The 24573-nt window shown below is 35.8% G+C and overlaps 3 protein-coding genes across 8 annotated transcripts; 1 reads left to right on the top strand and 2 right to left on the bottom strand.

Moving 5' to 3' along the window:
- Nucleotides 1-4653: 4653 nt before the first annotated feature.
- ath (ATP-dependent RNA helicase DHX33) lies at nucleotides 4654-13017 on the bottom strand. Its single transcript, XM_077429939.1, has 11 exons — nucleotides 12693-13017; nucleotides 12409-12618; nucleotides 10895-11117; nucleotides 10628-10812; nucleotides 10473-10548; nucleotides 10214-10401; nucleotides 7351-7649; nucleotides 7150-7274; nucleotides 6900-7064; nucleotides 6697-6825; nucleotides 4654-5746 (listed from the first exon to the last, which is right to left on the bottom strand). The coding sequence occupies exons 1-11, from the start codon at nucleotides 12926-12928 to the stop codon at nucleotides 5468-5470; spliced, it is 2115 nt and encodes a 704-aa protein (XP_077286065.1). The 5' UTR covers nucleotides 12929-13017; the 3' UTR covers nucleotides 4654-5467.
- A 2138-nt stretch (nucleotides 13018-15155) lies between these two features.
- LOC143910393 (FAD-dependent oxidoreductase domain-containing protein 1 homolog) lies at nucleotides 15156-22208 on the top strand. 6 transcript variants are annotated; one of them, XM_077428839.1, is made up of 9 exons: nucleotides 15156-15304; nucleotides 15891-16080; nucleotides 16157-16530; nucleotides 16599-16902; nucleotides 17473-17809; nucleotides 17885-18131; nucleotides 18194-18308; nucleotides 20351-20481; nucleotides 21981-22208. In XM_077428839.1, exons 3-9 carry the CDS (start codon nucleotides 16192-16194, stop codon nucleotides 22017-22019), a joined length of 1512 nt encoding a protein of 503 aa, XP_077284965.1. In that variant the 5' UTR covers nucleotides 15156-15304; nucleotides 15891-16080; nucleotides 16157-16191; the 3' UTR covers nucleotides 22020-22208. The 6 variants fall into 6 exon arrangements, with proteins under 6 accessions (XP_077284965.1, XP_077284966.1, XP_077284968.1 ...); XM_077428840.1 differs by having other exon boundaries at nucleotides 15165-15304; nucleotides 15940-16080; XM_077428842.1 differs by having other exon boundaries at nucleotides 15190-15304; nucleotides 15943-16080.
- On the bottom strand, nucleotides 22105-24132 carry LOC143910394 (calcium load-activated calcium channel). Its single transcript, XM_077428845.1, has 5 exons — nucleotides 23976-24132; nucleotides 23773-23850; nucleotides 23519-23693; nucleotides 22429-22569; nucleotides 22105-22353 (listed from the first exon to the last, which is right to left on the bottom strand). The coding sequence occupies exons 1-5, from the start codon at nucleotides 24034-24036 to the stop codon at nucleotides 22257-22259; spliced, it is 552 nt and encodes a 183-aa protein (XP_077284971.1). The 5' UTR covers nucleotides 24037-24132; the 3' UTR covers nucleotides 22105-22256.
- Nucleotides 24133-24573: the final 441 nt, after the last annotated feature.

Raw genomic sequence — 24573 nt, 5'->3', positions numbered from 1 at the left:
CTGTGAATCTAATTTACGACTTGGGGTGCGAAAGCGCCCTTATCCATTATGCTGCCAGCGTCTATTTTTATCCCTTATTTATTGATGCTATATGAATGACGTAAAAATTTATATGTACGCTTAGTAAAATAAATAAGTAATAAACGATTACTTTCACTTTCCGATTTACTAGTTGATGCTATCGCAAATATAAATAAAAACTTACTATTGAAATGTGTCGTATACTATTTAAAGAGAATTCGAAGTTGCCGTCAGTCAGGGACGTCATTTGGGGGGGGGGCATGGGGGGGCACTCGCCCCCCTTAAATTTAGGAATAGTGTGAATTTAGAAAATAGTATGAATTTAATGATAAATGAAATTATATGGATCTACATATGAATGTTACGTTTATTTCTTATGTTTGAGTAGCTTAGTGGCCAATAAAACAATCGCTGCAATATGCTACATACTTTGAAAAAAAAAAGGTTTTATGATTTCGAAGTAAGTATATTATGTTTTTTGAATGGTATGGTATTGGGTAAAATTCTTAGAAATTGTTTGACCTATGAACAGTGCCGGCCTTACATCCGATGGCGCCCTCGGACAATTTTTTCTAAACACCCTTAGAAAAAACTTTCGGCTTTGGCGCTCTAATCTAAAATTTTGAATGGCTTTTGGCACTCTAATTTTAAATTTTAAAGCGCCTTTGGCGCATCGTCCGGCGCCCTAACTTGTTTGGCGCCCTCGAGTGCCGCCCAGCCCAGCCCCCCCCCTTAAACCGGCACTGCCTATGGAGCAAATTGTTAGAAAGGTCCCCCTTACTTTATTTTATATCAGAAACAGATGTGTAACTTTTATTTTTCTGAAAGTTCGTGTTCATTGTTTGTTTTCATGAAAAGTTTTAAATTAATATTTTACTGAATCGGTTCAATCCGAACTGATTTTATTTCTCGTATTTTTACTTTTGGACCATCAATCTCTCACAAAACAACGAATGAGATGGATTTAATCTTCATGTGTGATGAGCTCGATCCAAAAAGAGTTTTAGTTATTTAATAAATTGCGTTCTGGCCAAAACCTTATCAACTCTAAGTTAGTACATAAAGATTACAAATATAAATTTTCAACTTGATACGCTAAGGGGTGTGGAAAAACCGTGCGGTCACAACATTTTTGAATTTTCTAAGAGGATAAAATCCCACTTCCAGTTAGTTAAATTTAAATTTGAAGTTAAATTTAGCTGTGCCCTGAATTAACTCGACTTTTACCTGATGAAATACATATACTGCCTGGTTCGCATATAATTTCGGACGGTTGGGCAGCGTACGGAAATATTCCGAATTCCGGTAAAAGTGGTTCACCAGAATAATTTTGAAGATCCAAATGATAGTGAAATACATACGCAAAATGTGGAAAATATGTGGATGCGTGTGAAAAGAAAGATGAAGCGTCAATTTGGCACAACGCGTGCCCGTTTTGATCCATATTTAGATGAATTTGTATTGAACCACAAATGAATGCGTGTATATTCCATTCGCAATATGTGGAAATATGACAAAATGACAAAAATAGAGAAAATTTCACCGCACGCCCCTCGTTCTCGTGATATTTTGCTTCATAGATAACACAAAAGCTTTTGACTGAGTCAGTTGGAACTGGGCCGGGCCGCACCGTGCGACTTGCGAGCGACTTGTTGAGGGCGACCAGACCAATGCATGCAGGTAGATGGGACATGCTACACCCGTCAACTTGTTTGTCGCACACATTTCCATACATTTTTTCGTGTCGCGCAACTAGTCGGCCGACAAAGTTGCACAATGCGGCCCGGCCCTATGGAAGGTATTAGAAGAGATAGGTGTAACCAAACAACTGACAACACTCCATCATAAATTACATATTGACGTTAATGGCCAGCAATAATTTTGAAATGGCTGAACTACTTAGTAGAATAGAGTTAGAGAGTAGACACCTGGGTCTAGAGATAAAAAAAATCCTATACGCTGACAGATTTGAAACTCTCATTAAGTCCAACGCTCTAAAAGACTATGAGGATATCGACGACTTTATCTGCCTAGGTGCCTTGATATCAAGGGTAGGTAGATGCAGCAGATAGTAAATCAGCAGAAGAGTAGGAATGGTGAAAACGGCGATGGTCAGGCTGATACAAATATGGAAAAACCGCTCTATTATAAGAAGAACGAAAATCCATCTGGTGCGATTCCTGGTGTTCCCCATTGCATTGTATGGAGTCGAGACATAGACCCTGAAAAATAAAGAACGGGACATTCTATGTAGGTGTAGGGCCGCGCCTACCATATGTACAATTCTGAAATAAACGAAAAAATGATATTCCTTAAAAAATACGAAACAAGACATCATACTTTTTAAAATGCATTTATGTAGCTTGTCTTGTTGTATACTTGTGGATTGTTATTGCAAGTTACAACTTGTAACACCCGAACTATAATTCGGGCAAATAACGGGATAGCAGGTATAGCTTCGGTCCGCACAGAGCTAGGTCTTTTATGTTCTATTATCTTTGCAACTGCCAGATGTATTTCTCCAAGGATGTTGAGTATTGGTTGGTGTGGGATAGGGGGTAAAAACACCATATTTTCATGAATATTCTGTCTGTTTTTCTGGTTAATTTTTATTGTGATTAAAATTTTCAACATTTTTTCAACCCTGAATTAATATGATTTATACAAATTTAAAATTAAAGAGCGGCCGATTTAAGTTTACACACAGGCGGCCGAAGTCCTAGGCGCGGCCTTCGAAATGTGGTGTTTGAGACGGATGCTGCACATACATAACAGTTGGGCTGAAAAGTTCGTAGGCTAGCATAGAAAAAAAATCTTTTTTTTGTTAGAATTTGATTTTATTATTCAATATAGTTGCCTTCGAGGGCGATATAACGATTATAGCGGTCATACAATTTTTCGATACCATTTTTATAGTACGATTTGTCTTTAGCCTCAAAATAGGCTTCAGTTTCGGCGATTACCTCTTCATCGGCGCAAAATTTCTGTCCAGCGAGCATCCTCTTGAGGTCTGAGAACAGGAAAAAGTCGCTGGGGGCCAGATACGGTGTATGCAGAAGCAATTCGAAGCCCAATTCATGCAATTTTGCCATCGTTTTCATTGATTTGTGACACGGTGCATTGTCTTGATGAAACAGCACTTTCTTCTTTTTCAAATGGGGCCGTTTTTCCGCGATTTCGTCCTTCAAAGGCTCCAATAACGCTACGTAATAGTCGCTGTTTATGGTTTTCCCTTTTTAAGATAGTCGATGAATATTATACCATGCGCATCCCAAAATACTGATGCCATAACCTTGCCAGCCGACTTTTGCGTCTTTCCACGCTTTGGAGTCACTTCATCACGTGCAGTCCACTCGGCTGACTGTCGATTGGACTCCGGTGTGAAATGATGGAGCCATGTTTCATCCATTGTTACATATCGACGCAAAAATTCGGGTTTATTACAATTGAACAGCTCCAAACACTGCTCAGAATCATCAATTCGTTGTTGTTTTTGGTCGATTGTGAGCTCGCGCGGCACCCACTTTAAACAGAGCTTTCGCATACCCAAATATTCATTCATGTCCAACACGTTCCTTTGATATCTTTAGGGTCTCAGCTATCTCAATCAATTTCACTTTACGGTTATCCAAAATTATTTTGTGGACTTTTTTGATGTTTTCGTCGGTAACAGTCTCTTTGGGGCGTCCACTGCGTGCATCGTCCTCGGTTCTCATTTCGCCTCGTTTAAACTTAGCAAACTACTTCTCAACGGTTGATTTTCCTGGTGCAAGGTCTGAATAATGTTCATCAAGCCAAACCTTGGCTTCAATAGTATTTTTTTTCGCCGAAAAACAATGCTTTATCAACACACGAAATTCTTTTTTATCCATTTTTTCAAACTAATAAAAGTTGCTTCACTCAAAATGCTATAACTCACAAACTAATAGTACGACAGCTGTCAAATTTATACACGTGTCTTTTTAAGGTTAGGGCTAACTAAAAATCATATGGATTTAATACTAGTAGCGCTATCTATGTGTCAGCCTACGAACTTTTCAGCCCACCTAATACATCTCCATCCTCAAAGAGCTGGCAGTCTCACTAGGAAAAGGGTACTTTCCTACTTTGGCCATGTGGCCAGGAAGAATATGGAGAGTCGGCAAGTCACCGGAACTCTGGAGGGAAGGTGAGCGAAAGGACCGTCAGCCAAGAGATGGTCAGACCAAATCAAAGAACTGACGGGATCGTCCCTTAACGCTGGCTTCAACTTGGCATCAAATTCGAGACAATGACCACGACGCTCAGCATTGAGCAAACGAGGAAGAATAAGAAGACGAAGAAGATGTAAAGTTAAATGTTTGTTTGTCGTTATGCATTCTAGATTTCAATTTAGAAGGAGATCAGAGCTCTAGTCAATACAAAAGTTTCTGAAAAAGTTCTACTTTGTACTTTTTACAAAACTCCTTTAGGTTTCACTTACTATTATTTCCACTATTTCCCGCACGAACAATGCTGAGCAATTCCGCTAATTGATGGTAAAATGTATTATGGATTAAACTTAATCCATAAAAAAAATATTCAATTTTACATACATTACGAGATTAAATTTGTATTTATTTGGGTAAATATTTTCAAAAATCTCAAAAATATATTTAAAGACTTCAAAAGTTTATTCATACTAATGTAACATTTATAAATCAATTTATACAAAAGTTGGTATACATAATACAAAACATACGTTTAAATGATTGCTATCAATGTTTATACAATACAATATTTCTACAATGGCAAAACTCAATAATATAATATAATATATCGTACTAGAACAAGTTAAATATGCATACGTATGTATGTACATATGTATTTAAATTTATTTAGAATAAATTTTATTTATAAAATAGAAATTTATGGGTCAAAAAACATAAAATTCTAAAGTACATAAATGAAAAAGTTAAAATGTAATGAATTTTTCAATGCTATTATAATATTTAAAAAAATATTTAATCTATTACATATTTAATGTATTCATGACAAAATATTACTCTTCATTATATGTACATTTTAGTAAGCAGTATGATTTGAGGCACGGTAAAAATATTTGAGCAAACACTGTATTCCAGGTTGTGTTTTATATTTCATATATGTATGTATGTACATATAATATGTAATAGAATATTAACTAGCTCAACAGTTGCATTTTATAATGAAGGTTATTATCAAACACAACACCACATCGTCAAAACTACATTTTCATTATCAAAAAGAGCACCAAGTTCCTTACCTAGAGACATACAATATGCAAGTAATTACCATAAATGAAAATTAACAAAAGTATGTTATACTCAGACGACAATACATTTTTTATAGCAACTTTACATTTTCTTTAAATTCACACTTAAACTAACACATACTTAACTAAACATGATCACATTTTCACTTAAATTGGCTGTCAATGGCTGCATTTTCAATGCATTATCCGACATTTTCTAGCAAACTCAGGAACTATTTGAAACAACCAATCCACTTCTATAACTGACACGCCACTTATATATGTCCTCTGAGTGCTGATCAATTCCGTATAGATTAAACAACGGGGAGCGGGAGAAGTCCCGTGAAGAACAGACGACGGATGAACAGCCGCAGTCATCCCGGTAGCGGTGACATATCTACCAGTACCGCCAGAATGACCATTCCGGACCCAAGCGGAATTGACGAACAATCCGGTGATTAAGCATTTCAATACCTAAAACAATACCAAGTTATATTTATGTAGATATGTTAATAGAATCGTTTATAATAGAACTTTTTTTGAAAGCCAACTAATAAATAGATATAAGGGCGAAAACACAGATAAACGGCACGGCACACGGTCTTGGCTTCGAGTCAAGAAAGGCCTTTCCCAGTTCATTATTAATTCGTACGATCTTATTATTACATTTCTTCAAAAACGGGATTAGCCATTATCAATCACTATCAAGCTTATATCAATACAAGGACAAAATATCAACGAAAACACTCCAGGGGGTGATTTTTCGGACTGTGTGCCATGAATATGTGCTAGGGATGCTGTGTTTTTTTCGCATGTTTAAAAGTATCTAAAAAAAGGCACGTACCACGTGCCTCTCTGTGTGATTTATTCTCTCTCTCATGTAACGTGGGAACATGAGAGAGAGAGTATCCACTGTTTTAGTGCATTCGTGTACAATATAGACCCCCGGATTAGGCTAAACAATGTAACTTGGGAACATCCACTGTCTGTGAATTCGTTGGTGAACAATAGAGCCCCGGATTAGGCTAACGGGAATCGTAAGTAAGTGCCCAGACAAAGCTCTCACTGACATGGGCGAGTGCATGCGTAAACAAAATACTCGCCAGGGTAGACTACGTGCCTAGACAATAGACAAATTAATGGATTGGGGAAGCTATGCTGTGAGTTTGAAGGAGGCGGTTTTGTGTGGACCTCCTGAATCGTTGAATAAATGCTGTGAAGCGACTTTGGTCTTTCATTTGGATCGTGAACCCACCCCTAAGCAACAATAGCAAGTAATAACATATTGTTGCTACTGTTTTCTACAGCACTAATCATTTTATGGTTGCTTTTATTTCGAAAAATGACTTATATAAGTTAAATACTTCTAGAAACGTAAATAGTTTGAATTAATTTTGCAAATACAACAGTACAAATGAACAAACCTGATCATAGTTTTGACCACACGAAGAACTTTGTATTTTTTGTCGCAAGCATAAATCTGCAAGCTGTTGACGCACACTTTGAGCATAGGTTAGATTGCGAAAATTTAAATAATTCTCTCTACACCATTGCTAAAAAAAAATACATTAAATTTATCAGTTGATTGACAGTATTGTACAGTCATATATTAACAATTTGAAATTACCTTCTTAAATGGAGCATTACAAAAAGCTTTGTATACATTAAGCAATGTAATATGATCGCCCAACGGTGATATAAATTTATTCTTTGCTATGGATGCCTCCTCTCTTTTGCTTATAGGACATTGAAATACCCCTTCGCTAGAAATCAACGCTACGATACTGAGCGCCTACAAGTATACATCATTCACATATTACAAAACAATACTAAGAATATATACTATAGAAACAAAAAAAAATCACAACACAGCATACCTCATCCAAGCAACCAAATTCAGAGCTGTTCATCAACATCTTTGAAAATTTGGGATCAATCGGAAACGCAGACATCTTTTTACCGATAGGAGTCAAAGTGATAGAATCTGTACCTTGTACAGCACCTGTAATACATATTGATAATTAGCTTTGAATACTTACATACATACATACATACATATCGACAATAATAAGTCTTACCTAATTGTTTCAACAGATTCACTGCTCCTTGTACGGCCTCGTCGGGAGGTTTGTCAATTAAATCAAATGTAGCTGGATCGATACCGAGAGCTAGAATCTGGATGAGAGTAGGAGCCAACGGACAACGGAGAATATCAGGCTGTGTGAATGGAGATAGAGCGCCGAAATGTTCTGCAGTATATAAACGATAACACTTTCCCGGCGAATCCCGACCGGCTCGGCCAGTTCGTTGCCAACATGCGGCTTGAGAACACGATTCCACACGCAAAAACTCAGCTCCCGTACTACTGCAGTATCGTCTATAAAAATAAATATGTTTATTTATTTTATTATATTTCATAGAACATGATCACTCGCCTTTACAGATCGCTCCAAAGCTACTTAATACAATCAATATACATAAGCATTTTATACAATGCGAAATTTTATACATAAAAACATCCACAATGATATCTATGGAGAAATTTTTGCAGCATTTTATAATCAAACTGGCTGAACCCGGCATGCGTTGTAATGCCACAATAACGCATGCAATTCCCGTTCTCATTTGTCGGAAAAATTCAGGCAGCGTACACGTTGGTCGCAACGCGAAAACATTTGAAATTATAGCGTTGCAATGACACTCATTCCCGAATTTCCCGTTTTTTTTTTCACAGTAATCTTCCCGAACATACATACAACAAATGCTGAAAGTTCCATCGTAATCGGTTTAGTGGTTTAGGAGCCTATTCGAGACACACAGACAGACATTCATTTATAAATATATAAATTGGCGAACCTCAAGACGCTGAGTAACTTGAGATTAGCAAGAGAGATAGGAAAGGAGATGCCAATTTTACAGGAACCGTTTCAATGAAAATCAACAAAAATGGCAAACTCTGATAAGAAACGATCGACCTGGAGTCACAAACCAAGGTCTGGCCAGCAGCGGGACTCTAGTGGGATTCGAAGCTGTAATCATTCTGCTCGAAAGCATAATATGCTAGCCACTAGTCCACGCCGCTGGTTTATGAATAGTTTTGGACCATTGTGGCATTACAGGAAGAACATAATGCGCCACATTGGTCTACATTAGAAAAAAAGAAAAAATATACATATGTATAAAGAATAAAAAGAAAAAAGTAAAAGCAAAAAAAAACAAAATAAAAATAATTTACAAAGATAATGTAGCGTATGCTAAAAAGAGCCGCCGGTTAAGTGCAATCGGATTAGGCCGAGGCGCATCCCTGACACTGTGCGACCGTTATAATTGGTTTCGAGGATTATCTCCAGACTAAGTGCAAGTAGGCTAAACAATGGCCACCGAATTGGCGTAGTAACGGCACCCAGTCCCTTCTCAGAAGTGACTGGGATTGGGTGCCGTGGGAATACATATCCGGGTACATGCCTAAACAATAGGAAAGTGACCGGACGTCAAAGATGCCCTGAGCGACCTGTCCTTTATAAGGAGGTACTTAGACCATATCAAGACATTCTGGACGGAGCACTGGCGGTGCGTGTATCTCCTTAATCACCAATAAATGCTGTGAAGCGACTTTGGCCTTTTACTTGGATCCTCCACCCACCCCTACGCAACAATAATATAAAAAAATATGAAATAAACAATACATGGTGGGAAATGTTTTTTATCCACAGCCAGCACCAATGTATCAGAACCAGCCGTAAATATAAAACAACCCAAGAGAGAAGATCAAAATTCTACACACTCATCACTAGTCACCGGAGCCTGAGGGGGCCGTGTATTGTTCAAAGGTTTGCCGAACAATGGATAGCACTGTGACTATCCTACCTCTAGTTATCACTTGCTTTACTTTGCTAAAATAAAACCACTAGCCAGCTTTGTGCTGGACTTTTAATGTCCAGTTAAAAATGTGCTTTAAGTTAAAATAATGCAAATTGTACAAAGGTTAATTATTATAATATAATTAGCTATACAATCGTTTTATCGTGTATTAAACGTCGAATAATATAAAATACAGAGCCTTCATTCCAAGGCGGATATCATTCGCACACTGACCGTTGAGCGCAGCGTACTGAATACCCCTTCTCCTTCAAGCATACGTGAGGCACGTGTACAAGGCGCTTCCCGCGAAAATAATAATTTCTGTTGATATTGATCAATGTTTTTATTTCGTAATGACATAATTCGAATCATAGAGGTATTGATGAGGAATTTGCAGGTTATCAGCAAATTATTGGCTATTTGCAGGTACTATATCTACGACAGGGGCAAAGCCTTCTGCGCATGCGCGTGAACTTATAATCCGATTATAATTTCTTACATTTAATGTATTCTAGACTTGTTTAATCAATCTTTCATTATACATGAGGCAAATAAATTTCGCACGTTATTATAATAGATTTATATCATTTAACTAGTTCGCGGCTTTTACTTGTATGTAGGTATTACACGTTGCATATGATAATAATTTTCTAACAATTAATAGTATTAACTAATTTGGATTATATTTTTTACTCTACGTCACTTTACGAGTTGGAACTAAATTTTAAGAGGTTTAAAACAAAATTTTAACAGTAAACACGCTAACAGTGACAGTTCACGCGCATGCGCAGAAGGCTTTGCGCCTGTCGCAAATATAGTACCTGCAAATAGCCAATAATTCGCAGATAAGTCCCGATTACTCGCTATCCATCACAGTGCGGCAAGTGATAAAATAATCTCCGATAACCTAAGCTCACTCAGGTGGAAAATATCATATTCAGGCACGACAGCAATGATTGTATTAAGTCAGATAACTCTTGGAATAGGAGCCATCTGATAAAGCACTGTGCGGGCAGGAGGTTCAACCATCAAATGATATTAAATTAAAGAAACTTTATAAATCTTTATAATATATTATACCTTGATTTGACTACGCCTGTGTCAACGACATATTTAATATTCGGAATAGTAATGGATGTCTCGGCGATATTAGTGGCCAGTATAACTTTTCGAATGTTCGCAGGAGCTGGTCTCCACGCTTCGAGCTGCTGCATCGGTGGCAGTCCGGCAAAAAGTGGACAAACTCGGATGTTACATCCTTCGATTTCCTATACATGTAAATTTTGATTATTAAATCAGTGACAAATATGAATAGAAATACTATATGAATTAAACAAACCTTTGCAATCTGTCTTATGTTATACGCAGTGTTTTCAATCTCTTCTTGTCCTGTCAAGAACACCAATATATCATGGCTGAAATGAAAATACAGATTACAAAATTTTGCAACGTTTAACAATTCCGTTCAATCGATAACAATAGTAAAAAACTCACTTAATCGGAGACTCTTTGTGTATTTGAAAAATGGTACATAAAGCCGTGTGCTGATAATCGTTAGATTTAGTCTTCATGTGGTATACTGTGACGGGATAAGTACGGCCTTCTAAATAAATAACAGGACAGTCGTCTAAATAAGAACTGAATGTATCGACATTCATCGTCGCAGACATAATGATCACCTTAAGAAACAAACACATATTTTTTATAACAATTACGAATACTGAACGTTTGAGAAAAGTGGTGAAATATATACGTATGTACCTTCAACTTCAAAATATTCTTTTGAATCCTATCTTTCTGCGCCTGTTTTATGATGCCGAACAACACATCACCATTCACAGTCCTCTCGTGAGCCTCGTCGATTATTATGAAAGAATAGGCTTTCAACAATGGGTCTAAAATCGCCTCCCGAAGAAGCATACCGTCAGTCATATATTTCACCTTCGTCTTGTGAGAAGTCATATCCTCAAATCGAACGGTATACCTACATGTAAATAAATAAGATACATCAATAGTGACACGACAATCGATATTTTATTTTATTTTACACCAGGAAGGGCTAACAGGTAACCCGAATGCGCCTTCCTGGCCAGAAACATTGTACATTTGATACAAATATTATTAGTATTATACAAAATACATGTCAATTAATATCCACAGACACATCAGTGGTTAAATTTGTAAATTTGCAGCACTTTATACAATTCAAGATTGCTGAAAACTCAATATTTTGGGAGAAAATGGTTAACCCTTTGCCCGCGGCAATAAATATAGCGAACAAGCAATAAATATAGCAATACGCGGCACCTTTTTCGCGAATTTGGCAATCGAGTTTTCGACCTTAAATATAGATTTTAATATTTATTCAAGTAACCAGATATGTTAATTAACACATAAAGTATTATTTTAAACAATAAAATACATAATATATCTCGTAGTTTTGGATTAATTGTCAAATAATCATTCTTCATAATTGTATGAAGACGTGAAGTCACATAAACGAGGTTTCAATATGGTTCCACAAAAACTAAAATATTTTATTTTATTCATTTTAAGCAAATTGGATAGATGGCATTCAACTCTCAGTAATATATTCAACCAATTTTGAACCTTAAAACAGTTGAAATAGGCGCATATAAGGCTCAAAATCCCGTGCAAAGTTCAGAAATTCTATGGAAGACAGCCGCGCTACAGACTTGTCACTCAAAGCTTCCATAGAAGACGGCCGCGGGCAAACAGTTAATAACATTTCTTCGGTGTATATATTATATGTATGCAGTTGTAAAATTTCAAATGAACTATTAAGGATGCCGTGGATTAAAAAGTGAAGGTTGGTTCGATCCGTGGATGCTGTTGGGTGGTTTTAAGAAGAGGGCGCAGGAAATAGGCGTGCAGTATGTGACCGGGTTTGAGTTTGAGCTGATGAGAGACGTCTTTGAAAGCTTCAAAGTTCAGAAATTCTATGGAAGACAGCCGCGCTACAGACTTGTCGCCCAAAGTTTCCATAGAAGACAGCCGCGCTACAGACTTGTCGCCCAAAGCTTCCAAAGAAGACGGCCGCGGGCAAACGGTTAAGGTTGGCAATTTGATGGAACCGTTTCAATGAAATAAGATAACTCTGATAGGAAATGATCGACATGAGGTCACAAATCCAAGATCTGGCCAGCAGAAACGAGTGGGATTTGAAGCCATGATCACTCTGTTCAAAACATTATATGCTAACCACTAGTGTATTCTGCCGGTTATAAAAGTTTATAATAATTTGTGATTTATACCCTACGATTTCACCGACTGTTGTGCTCATCTCTTGTGCTACTCGCATAGCTACGGTGATGGCTGCAACCCTTCTCGGCTGTGTTACACCTATCATTCCAGTTCCTTCTAATCTCGCTTCGTGGATCATTTGAGGAACTTGGGTCGTTTTGCCACTACCAGTCTCGCCTATTATTATCATTGAATTGTTTTTCTTTATCTCTTCCAATAACCTGAAATAAGGTTGGTTACAATCGGTGGATTTAAGCTATTTTTTTTTTGTTATTCAATTAGCATCCAAACTCACCTTCCTCGTACTCCATACGCTGGTAGCTTCTTCCTCTGTTCCAACAGTGACAGTTTAACAGGAGGTTGCGTCGAAGTGGGCTGGTCACCATTGGTGGTGTGGACTTGGTCGAGTGCCTTCCCGTTCAACAGCTTCATCTTCTTTTTCTTATTGGGTGTCGAACTCTTGGGACGCTTTTGGTTAAATTTGGAGTTGAAGGACGGCTCGTTGAGGGATATATTATATTTTGAATCCATTTCGGTTCGACACGCATCGCGCAAACGTCAAATACAACGCCCACATGTCACCAACACGTGCTTGCAACTTCAAGTAAACAACCTAACATATGGCAACACTTTAATTTTTTTTTTTATATATATTTACAGGTAATTGGATTATTACTCACATTGTGATCGCCCAAAAGACGATTTTCGCAATGAAAATCGCGAATACGGAATATTTGGCGATAGAGTTCTCGTTAGTATGCTAGTTGTCGTTAACCTTCCCTTACCGGTGGTGTAAACTAAGTCGAAATTTACTCTAATTATATGAATATCTCTGTAAATATACTAAATACAGAGTTCATATTTTGGATATTTGGACAGTAATACATTAATGTATTAGATAGAATTATTATATTATATATGTATTTGTCTGACGCGACAGAAAAAAATATTTTATCGAAGAATCGGGCATAATGCGTGAATGCAAAGTGTGTTATTCCGTCGCTGTTGTCATTTACTCGCGCTCTGTGCTTGGTGCGCGCGAGTTATTGAGAATTTCTTCATTTCGTGAACAGTGTGGACATAGATGTATAATTCTTTTTCGAATGGCTCCTATACCAAGAGCTATTCGACTTATCAATGAAATCGTTGCTGCCGTCCCTGAATGCGATATTTTCCACCTCGGTGAGCGTAGATTATCGGATATTATTTTAATATATTTATCTGGTAACCTGCGCTCATCGTTACTTTCTTAATTTGAATGTGATTATGAGTGGAATCTTAATCGACTCTCTTCCATTTGGGCCTCGCTGTGATTTTATTTTATTTTTTATTCATATTTTGTTTTATTTTATTTTACTTTTTCTTTCTCCTTTATACATTTTTATGTACTATATCAATTTTGCTCAATGTAAACAAATAATGGGATTTATAGATTTTATTTTTGATTTTTACACTTGTTCATATTTTTTTTTCTCTGATGTATTATTTTCCTTTTGTTACTTTTTTTTTTACCATGTTTTCTGGTTTTCACTTTTTCTTCTTTTTACTAATTGTACTTGTTTTTATATATTTATCAAATATAGGCCATTGTGGTGCATTAGGTTCTTCCTGTAATGCCACAATGGTCTAAAACTATTAATAAATAAATAAATACATAGATACGCCCTCACGTTTTATGCCGATCTCCCTGTTGGCGCATGCACACTTTCTCTCAGTAACTAGTTAGCTTCTAAGTCGGAAGGTCGATATTAAATAGATATTGCGGAGATCTTGTCGTCATTAACTGAGGGGTGCGGGGGGTTTAACTAGATAGGAAGTGGTGAAAAAAACGACGACCGCTGCGTCGTAAGGAAAAAAAGCTTTTTTTTCCCAACTTCCCCGCTAGTTAAACCCCCCACACCCCTCAGTTAGTAACGACAAGATCTCCGACCAAAAGCAGGCGTCAGGGCCCATCTATGTATTATATATCTATGAGTATGGATCAAAAATTCATTTGTAATTCGTGATTATTATTTACGGTAATAATTATTACATGTTATTTTTTCATGTTGCTACGCTATATTTATATTTTCAAAGATTGTTCTAATTTCATAAAAAAAAATGACTGAAAGAAATTTGATGAACGAAGAGGAATATTATAGCGATCTCGATTTTGAAATAAATAATAATTTAACTGACACGCAAAATTTACGGGTAATTTTTTGGCACCGTATGGGAAAGGTTAATATAATGGACTTTTCGGCTGCCAGATGTTCCGTTATAGAGATTTTAGTGACTTTTGGGCGAGTGCCTTGTGAGCAATAATCACCAAACCATATTTACCAATAAATATGGTAAACGGATTATTCCGCAAAAAGCGATTTCGCGCAAGTCACTAAAATCTCGACCGCGGAACATCTGGCACTCGAGTTTTCGTTAGTACAATATTTTGCGTTCGATTGATGGAGTTTTTTGGTGCCAGATGTTCCGTGATTAAGATTTTAGTGACGTACACAAGATCGCTTTTTGCGGAATAATCACCACCATAGTTATATATTTATAAGAAAAATAACTCATTGGAGTATTGTGACTTTACATAGTCACCCCTCTCTTTTTTTTTAATTGTTCACAAGGATAATTCCAAAGAAGCAAAGATTTTTTTGGCGCGGTTGCTTGAATAATCGTTTAATTGTTTGAGTAGCAATGTTTTTTGTTTCATCTACATTGTAGATCATATTATAAATAATCAAATATTTTTATGTTTCTATCTCTGATATACATAATACATAGTAGTAGCTGTAGCTGTTTAGGCTGAATATTAAAAATAAATAGCAAATGTCAAATTGAAGTGGTGATTTGATTATTAGGTTATGAAACCTATTGAACGTTCAATACCGGATAAAAAAATATAAATCTTTACAATATACAGTAAGAACACTTACATTTATTAAGTATTTGAGTAAGAAGTTGCAATAATTATTAAAAACAAATTTTCGCTTTATTTATCTTCAAACTAAGATAAAACGCTTAGATTCCAAAACAAAGCAATGTTATACATATGTACTTAACTACTATGACTGATAAGTAAGATTAAATCTAGGTCAAATATTTGACGAAAATTATTTATATTGTTAAAGCGACAATCAAACTAAATATTTTTTTTTTTATTAAAAATGTCATTATTTATGAATACATATTCTTTCCAAATATAACAACATATAGTTGAATACATTTTCATTCTTCCGTTCATTAACATTCTTCCCCGAAGGAATGAATTACAATAAGTGTATAAAATGTATTACAAATCCATTTGCATATAAACTGAACCACTCTCAACTTTCTATATATTAAGTTTAAGTGTTTGTACCCAAATTTGTTCAATACATAAATTATTATTCTTTATGTAATGATGCCAGTTCGGTGATTTGTTTCTCCTTCCTGTTATCTAAATGGATTCTGTCACAGTACTTCAAAATTGATAAAACAATATACATAAACAAGTTTATCTCCGTAGCACCCTTGCAAAATAAGTCAAATGATAAGACATACAATTGTCATTGTAGCAGATGTTCATTATTGATCACGGCACAAAGCATAGAATTGTTTATAATACAAACGTTGCTCGTCGGGTGAAGTTGTTTCATTAGCAACTAAGCATTGATTGGTTTTACTACTTAAGTAGTGACATTGATTGGTTTAATCTGGTGAGATATTATAATTTATTATTCATATGATCACACGCTGTGTACAAACAAAATAAAAATCTTAGTAATTTTACAGCTTCTCTGTGATAACAGCCCAAAAATTGATTCAAAATGTTTTCTTTGAAACTACTACGTCAACGTCAACCTCTTAGAATAATTAGAAGACTTTATTCTGACGATGTGAAGCCACCGAGAAGGCCAGCCGAACATCCAGCCAGTCGAACATTTAGAATTCTAGGAAACGATGCGAAAACAGTATTGTCGTATTTTTCAACCAAAAAACCTCAATATAGAAATTACGATTCCGCAAACAAAGAATTGGATATGTTTCCTGTCCACGGCGATGTTGTGATTATTGGTGGCGGCATCATGGGATCTTCCATTGCGTATTTTCTAAAAGAAAGAGCCGGAAATGGCTTAAATGTAATAGTCATAGAAAAAGACCCTACGGTGAATATTAAACAGAATTGAAATTTTATTAAAATAACGTCCGTTATATATGTTTATATTTGTTTCAGTATAAATACGCTTCTACGGTGCTGTCGTGTGGAGGATTAAGACAGCAATTTTCAGTCCCCGAGAACATACAGATGTCGCAATATGCTGCAGCATTCTTCAAAGACATTAAAATGCACCTCGGCGATGAGATTGATTTGCAATTCACACCGCATGGCTATTTATTATTAGCTACGGAAAAAACCGTGGATCAACTTGAAGCGAACTTCAACTTACAGCAGGAATATAAAGTAAAGAATGAACTGATGAGCCCCAAAGAACTTAAAAGTAGATACCCCTGGTTGAATACAGACGGAATAGTATTAGGTAGCCATTTTTTATTTATTTAACCCTTTGCCCGCGGCGATAAATATAGCGAACAAACCTTGCACCTTTTTCGCGAATTTGGCAATCGAGTTTTCGACCTTAAATACAGATTTGAATATTTACTCAAGTAACCAGATATGTTAATTAACACACAAAGTATTATTTTAAACAATAAAATACATAATATATCTCGTAGTTTTGGCTTAATTGTCAAATAATCATTCTTCATACAATTGTATGAAGACGTGACGTCACATAAACGAGGTTTCAGTATGGTTCCACAAAAAACAAATTTTGACTAGTATATATTCATTTTAAGCAAATTGAATAGATGGCATTCAACTCTCAGTAATATATTCAACCTATTTTGAACCTTAAAACAGTTGAAATAGGCGCATATAAGGCTCAAAATCCCGTGCAAAGTTCAGAAATTCTATGGAAGACAGCCGCGCTACAGACTTGTCGCCCAAAGCTTCCATAGAAGACGGCCGCGGGCAAACGGTTAATAACATCTCTTCGGTGTATATATTATGTGTATGCAGTTGTAAAATTTCAAATGAACTGTTATAGGATGCCGTGGATTAGAAAGTGAAGGTTGGTTCGATCCGTGGATGCTGTTGGGTGGGTTTAAGAAGAGGGCGCAGGAAATAGGCGTGCAGTATGTGACCGGCGAGGTTACCGGGTTTGAGTTTGAGCTGATGAGAGACGTCTTTGAAAGCGGTGTACATCCGACATGTTTCGAGAAGTTGAAAAGCGTTGTGGTGAAAACGGAAGTAGGCGTAGAGAGAGAGATCCAGTTCTCTCAAGTTGTTTTGGCAGCTGGTGCCGCGTCTGGTGATGTCGGACGAATGGCTCGCATAGGCACCGGTAAACAAATCTTATCTGTACCCATACCGATCGAACCGAGGTATTCAAACCGTTTGAAATATACACATTTGTACACATGTTGTAATATAATGACATTGTTACGGTTTGTTTGTAGAAAGAGGTATGTGTATTGCTTTAATTGTCAAGGCGATAATGCGCCGGCAATCAACACTCCTATGACGTTCGACCCGTCGGGCACTTACTTCCGAAGGGAAGGGCTTGGTAACAATTTCATTGCCGGACGATCGCCGTCTCCAGACAACGAACCGGATGTTAAGAATTTAGACGTTGATTATAACTTTTTCGACACTGATGTGTGGCCCAATTTAGCAGAAAGAGTTCCAGCTTTCGAAGCTCTGAAGGTAGTCAAAATTGTTCTTCACGATTCTCGGCGTTCATGATTGATTAAAACATTGTGTTTCAGATTACCAGCGCCTGGGCAGGATATTATGAATTCAACACGTTCGATGAAAATGGAATCATCGGACAGCATCCGTATCATTCAAATATGTATATTGCAGCCGGGTTTAGCGGTCATGGTATGATATATACAACTTCACTCATTTGAAATATCATTAATATATACGGTATATAATAAAACTCACAAACATTGATAAGTTCAAATTGTACATTTGATAAAATATCACTTTGGTGTCGTATACGTATGTAAGTACGTATTTTACGATTATTTTTTATTTATAAAACATTGGATATAATAACACATAATCACCTAATCTTTTGTTTGCGCAAATTTTTAACCTTTTGGCTGCCAAACTACGATATATTTTTGTTTACAGCTTAGAATCTTTTCTAATCAATGAGTAGGAGTCATCAGTTCAGTTGTTGAAAATATATTTTGATTTTTTTTTCATTTAAATAAACGCTAATAATAATAAACTAAAGATAATCATAAAACCTGGTAAATTATCGGCCCATTACAGCAAGACAATGACTTGTTAGCAAATTGATCGGTGACTTTGTTGCGCAACCAGATCAAATGTATGCAGTTGTATGGAGCATGCCACACCGGGTAACTCACTGGTTGCCCAAGAAATAAAGTCAGCCGACCGACGAGATCGGTTGCCAGCGTTCGGTCTGGTCTTGTATCCCTCATAATGTAAAGTTATTTATTGAGGGGTGTCAGACTCGGTTAGTCGCTGACGACTACATAGTGAAAAAACTATGAACATGTGTGAATGTATCGTTACATATTGTGAAAACTCTTATAGGCATTAGTGGGCAGATTTTTGGTCACTTTTGGTTACACGAGTTGAGAGACCAAAAGTGACCACAAGCAGCTACACTAAGGCGACAAAGTCACGCGCAAGTCGTCCGGCTCTTAGCCTAAGAAAGCATAAACTAAGTCTAGATCTGAACATCCCATCAAGAGATAAAAAAAACTATAGACCATTTCAGATATTAGCGAAGCTAAGCTATACGTAATTTGTAAGCAAAAAATCTCATGTAGAAAAAATTAGGTTTTATCTCTCTCCAACTAGCTATGTATTATTTTTGTAGGTCAAGAATTTTTACATAGACGAAATACAGTTTTGGTTTATATCAACGAATCAAAGAATTTTTTAACTATCCTGAATAAGAACCTTCAAAATGCTTCATCAACCAAAGGGTTAAATGGATGGAAAAAATTTTACTTTGAACCCGATATGAATTACAACTTTTTATTCGATAAAAGGTTGTGGCTATTTGCAGGTACTATATCTGCGAATTATTGGCTATTTGCAGTTACTATATTGATTATTTTACCCGATTTCAAAGATATAGTATCTGCAAATAGCCAATAATTCGCAGATAGAGTACCTGCAAATAGCCAATAGTTTGCAGATAAAGTACCTGCAAATAGCCAATAATTCGCAGATATAATATCTGCAAATAGCCACAACCTTGATAAAATGACCTTTTAGTAATCTTTAGTAATAGTTATTTCTAAAATTCTTTGCGTGTCGTATCTTTTTTTCGTTTTTATAATTGAAAAGATACATCGGAAACCAGTTGGGAATTATACAATTGTCAAAGTGCTATTATTAATTGACGGGTCATTGATAATGACATGTCAAAAAATTGGTGTAGATAATTCGACAAAATCATATCTACCATCTAATCAAATAATGGGTCAAGGATGTTGAGATTATTATATTGTCAAATGATTTTATTTATCATATTTAATAACCGAAAATTGACCAGTTAAATACGGTGACACGACAACTCGTTCACAGATTTTCCGTAAACCGAGGATGTGCTCGAGGCATTACGTATACGGCCATCTCTTTCTCACCCCGTCTGTTCACCAAGATCTCGTTTACTATGCCATTACGTATGCCATACCGTCTGTTATCGGTGAACAGACGGTCTGTGAAAGAGATGGCTGCATACGTAATGGCATAGTAAACGAGATCTTGGTGAACAGACGGGGTGAGAAAGAGATGGCCGTATACGTAATGCCTGGAGCGCATCCTCGGTTTACGGAAAATCTGTGAACGAGTTGTCAGGTAACCGTTAAATACATACCAGAACATATGATGTTTTGGGCTAATTAATATATTAATCATGTGCTATTTTCCAGGCATACAGCAAGCTCCAGCCGTGGGTCGATGTCTAACCGAGCTCATTTTGGATGGCGAATTTGTAACCATAGATCTCAACAGATTGAGCTTCGATCGAATACTGTTGGATAAGCCAGTGTTCGAAACAAATGTATTTTAATAAATTTATTCCTAAATATTGTTAATTAATTGTATATAAAATTTGTAAATTAATAAAAAAAAAAAACACCAATCAGTCCTGAAACCTGTCCCTCGATTTACGAGGCACTCGTTTTGCGCAGCTTGACTTTTAGTCAGTGAAGATAAAGTAAATAATTAAAAAATCTTATCTCGTAAGAGGAAGTAATCAGTATGATGATAACCAGACATAATAAATCAAAAATTAAAAATCATCGGTGTTGATAACCAAATTTGTTTATCGCTTAAAAGTTCTTCAATCCGTCGGAGAATTAGAAAACATGGTCTTAAATGCCGATACAAATGTTGAATTTCAAGGAGGTTTAACGGCACCGATATTGCGTTCAATATCTAGAAATTTTTAAGTTATATTTATTAATACTAAATTAAATTTGTACAAATGTATAGTAGAATGATTACGTTCTACCAATACTCGCAGTATCTCAAGACTCGTTTTCTCAACTTTTCGTCTGCTTAAAAAGCAGTTTGTATATTATATATACAAATGTTTTTTGTATACATTTATGCAATATCTTTAATATACGAGATAAATTTCAAGCTATTAACACGATGGTGGCCGCAGACTCATATTTGTATCATGTTGGGTGCACAACGCTTAGTGGCCGCTGGTACATATATGATTGAACTGTATCAGTCGGCTGATGTATTTTTGTATCACGTTTGTGGCCGATGATACAATTTTGTATCACTTTTTCGTTTGTGACGAAAACGTGAAACAAATATATATCACAGCGTATATATGTATCAGCGGCCAGTAAGCGTTGTGCACCCAACATGATACAAATATGAGTCAACAGCCACCATAGTGTTAACATACCTTTAAAATATAAAAAAAAACATAAAAGTGAATTCTTACTATATTTTTTTTAATACTTAATGTTAATCTCGTAAAATAAGTATATTACTATGTGAAATATTTTCGTATACGTGTTTTGAATATATAAAAAGTCAATAACGAAAAAGTTTGGAAAACGAGTCTTGATATATTGCAAGTTGGTGGAACAAGATATATAAAAAAAAAAAAAAAAAATCCATTCCATCAGATGATAAGGAGTAAAATTAATTTTATATATTTTTTATATATACAAATGAATATTAATAATTTTTATTTTTTAAATAATATTTTTTTATTTTGTTGTGTCCAAATATATGTATCCATTTTACGCGATTAATGATTCGTTTTTATGCGATTTTTCTCAGAGCATATCTAAATTGTGGGACAGGCTTATTTAAAATATAATATTAATCATAATGCAATTTGTAACCGATAAATCAGATACACGGTTTAATTAATTTTATATTAATAAATCAAAATACATAATATGTTAACAGCAATCAGTCTTATCATATAATCAAAAATAAACACAGCGAACACTTGAAATAATACTTTAGAATGAAATTCCATGTTTCGGTATGTATGTATGTATATTATTAATCTTGTTTATTTTTCAGGTATATGACAGGCCTCAACTGTATGCCAATGTCAACTGATCTCATCTTAAATAGCGCAGTGCGATAGATTTTGGAATGAATTTCACTCGAATACTACATATAGATATAAAACAAACCAGTATTTGAAACGAATATATTTTAATAAATTTATTTCTAAGTATTGTTAAATAATTGCTTGTAGATTTTGTAAATAAATAAAATAAATACAAATCAATCCTGACAATGAATTATTTTGTCTATAAATTGAGATTTAAAAATGTTCACATTTCAAAACATTCATTTGAATTGACCAGGTGTGGCGCCGAAGAGTGCTCCTCCTTGTTTTGATGCTGCTCGGGAAGGTGCGAAGCCCAGAATCTTTTGGATGTTTTGCCTACGATTAAAAAATAATTTTAACTAATTTTTAATAATTGGAAATTAAGTAGTAAATGTTAAAAAAAGTTAAAACCTTATGGACATTGTGCATAGTATATATAAGAAAATGAATGAACATTCTGAGAAGTCATCTCCGGGTAAATTTCGGTGACTCAGTCCTTGAATCCAAGTTATGGGTAAAAATGGTAATTTGGCTACGACGCGGCCGTCAAAGCTACAAAGTATTAAAGTATAAGTAAATCATATAAACATTTAAAAATCCATACTGAGATGTGAGTTATCTTTTTTTAGTCATTTAGTTAGAATATATGTATTTAATATTATTTATTTTTACACATCCGATTAAAACAACATGTACTGTTAGTGTATAAATAATACATATAGTAGCATATTTTGTGCAAGTCACTAAAATCTCGATCACGGAACATCTGACACTCGAGTTCTCGTTAGTACAATATTTCGCGTTGCACAACTTTCGATTGATGGAGTTTTTGGGTGCCAGATGTTTCGTTATCGCTTTTTGCGGGATAATCGAACCGAACCCATATTTTAAATAAGACACTGCTTTAAATCAACAAATAAGGCAACGGAATCAATCCTCCTTACTTATTATATCAAATATCAAAAGTTTAGCTTTTAACCTAATTAAGTAATGAATAATAGTAGGAATTTGTGGAAATGATTTTTATCTCAGCAGTGAATGGTATTTTTATGTACACCGCCGAATAAGTGCAATCGGATTAGGCCGAGTAGCATCCCAGAGACTGTGTGACCGTTATAATTGGTTTCAAGGATTATCTCTAGACTAAGTGCATGTAGGCTAAACAATGGCCACCGAATTGGCCGCTATTGGTCCCTTCTCAGAAGTGACAGCGATAGCGTGGGACTGAGTGTCGTGGGAATACATATCCGGGTACATGCCTAAACAATAGGGAAGTAACCGGACGTCGAAGATGCCCTGAGCGACCGATCCGTTATAAGGCGGTACTTAGGCGATATCAAGACATTCTGGACGGAGCACTGCCAGTGCGTGTATCTCCTTAATCACCAATAAATGCTGTGACACGACTTTGGCCTTTTATTTGGATCCTCCACCCACCCCTACGCAACAGTACCATTAGCTCATATTGAATATTAAAAAATGTATAAATCAAGATACTGACATATTATTAAACATGCTCAACAAAGCAGTAAATGCAAATCCAATTGCAAACATAGATTTCATTTTCACCAAAGACAGATCCCTATTATTGTTTTTCAATCGCTCTTCTTCGCGTTCTATTTTCTTCTTGTGTTGCTTGTCCAAAGAATCGCCATGTGCTTCTTTTCGTCTTTCTACTGCAATACAAATCGAATTAAAAATGGTGCATGCGAAAAAATCATACAGATGAGTGTGTTGATAAAATAAAGTACATACATCTTTTACTTTGACGCTCGACTTCGGATTTCAACTTCTGATATTTCTCAGTGCGATACACCATTATCCATGTCAAGCCTGTGCGAAGTGTAAAAATATATTGTGAAAATTTTCATACAAGTCTTGTGGTATTTGATACCTTATTTATGAAGTATGTGAAAATGGTGTGAATGAGATGATTGTGGCTGGTCATCGGCGATTACCTTCACCGAATAAGGCTGTGCAAACGGATATGAAGACGATCAGCAACGTGTCGGACCACATAGCGGCTGAAGCTCTCGAACAAGAAACTCGACGATAACCTCAATATGTATAAACGTCACTTAAATTAGTGTAACAGGTTAGCCAACTTCGAAGTGCGTTCTTTTACACAAGTACAGCTTTATGAAATTCAATTTTAAATATACATTTTTCCATTTAAACTCACTAAATAATTGAATATACTTGCTTTACTGTTAGTTTGTAGCATATTTTGCATTTTAAAATACATTTTTGTGATATATGAAAGATGTTCGAATAATTTTATTGTATTATAGGGGATGAACGAATGAGACGACTGGCATGTTAATGCACGTGTTTATTATATGACAGCTGAAGACGGAGTGAGTAGCAGCTCTCCGAACCCAGCCGGGTTGGTCCCCACTCGCAGGAAGGCAACCAAACTCGACCATGTCGTATAAGCGAGCCGCCACATCACTCCCCCCCCAGCATCAGCGATACCAAAATTACAAAGAAACAAATTTTACCAAAAGAAAAAAATTATTGTTACACAAAGAGAAAAAAATATTACGTGGGGAGAAA

The sequence above is a fragment of the Arctopsyche grandis genome, chromosome 4 (assembly GCF_051622035.1).
Source record: "Arctopsyche grandis isolate Sample6627 chromosome 4, ASM5162203v2, whole genome shotgun sequence".
NCBI lineage: Eukaryota > Metazoa > Arthropoda > Insecta > Trichoptera > Hydropsychidae > Arctopsyche > Arctopsyche grandis.
This window is presented reverse-complemented; position numbering and strand designations above follow the sequence as displayed.

What these genes read in the sequence shown, in the direction of transcription:
- LOC143910393 (XM_077428839.1), top strand. Translation starts at nt 16,192, where the DNA reads ATGTTTTCTTTGAAACTACTACGTCAACGTCAACCTCTTAGAATAATT. An exon ending in TACAGACGGAATAGTATTAG is followed by an intron (nt 16,903 to 17,472) that starts GTAGCCATTTTT and finishes GAACTGTTATAG; the next exon opens with GATGCCGTGGATTAGAAAGT. An exon ending in AGCCGGGTTTAGCGGTCATG is followed by an intron (nt 18,309 to 20,350) that starts GTATGATATATA and finishes GCTATTTTCCAG; the next exon opens with GCATACAGCAAGCTCCAGCC.
- ath (XM_077429939.1), bottom strand. Translation starts at nt 12,928, where the DNA reads ATGGATTCAAAATATAATATATCCCTCAACGAGCCGTCCTTCAACTCC. An exon ending in CACAAAGAGTCTCCGATTAA is followed by an intron (nt 10,549 to 10,627) that starts GTGAGTTTTTTA and finishes TTTTCATTTCAG; the next exon opens with CCATGATATATTGGTGTTCT. An exon ending in AATTTGGTTGCTTGGATGAG is followed by an intron (nt 7,065 to 7,149) that starts GTATGCTGTGTT and finishes GTATACTTGTAG; the next exon opens with GCGCTCAGTATCGTAGCGTT.
- LOC143910394 (XM_077428845.1), bottom strand. Translation starts at nt 24,036, where the DNA reads ATGTGGTCCGACACGTTGCTGATCGTCTTCATATCCGTTTGCACAGCC. An exon ending in CGAGCGTCAAAGTAAAAGAT is followed by an intron (nt 23,694 to 23,772) that starts GTATGTACTTTA and finishes TTTGTATTGCAG; the next exon opens with TAGAAAGACGAAAAGAAGCA. An exon ending in CTATGCACAATGTCCATAAG is followed by an intron (nt 22,354 to 22,428) that starts GTTTTAACTTTT and finishes TTTTAATCGTAG; the next exon opens with GCAAAACATCCAAAAGATTC.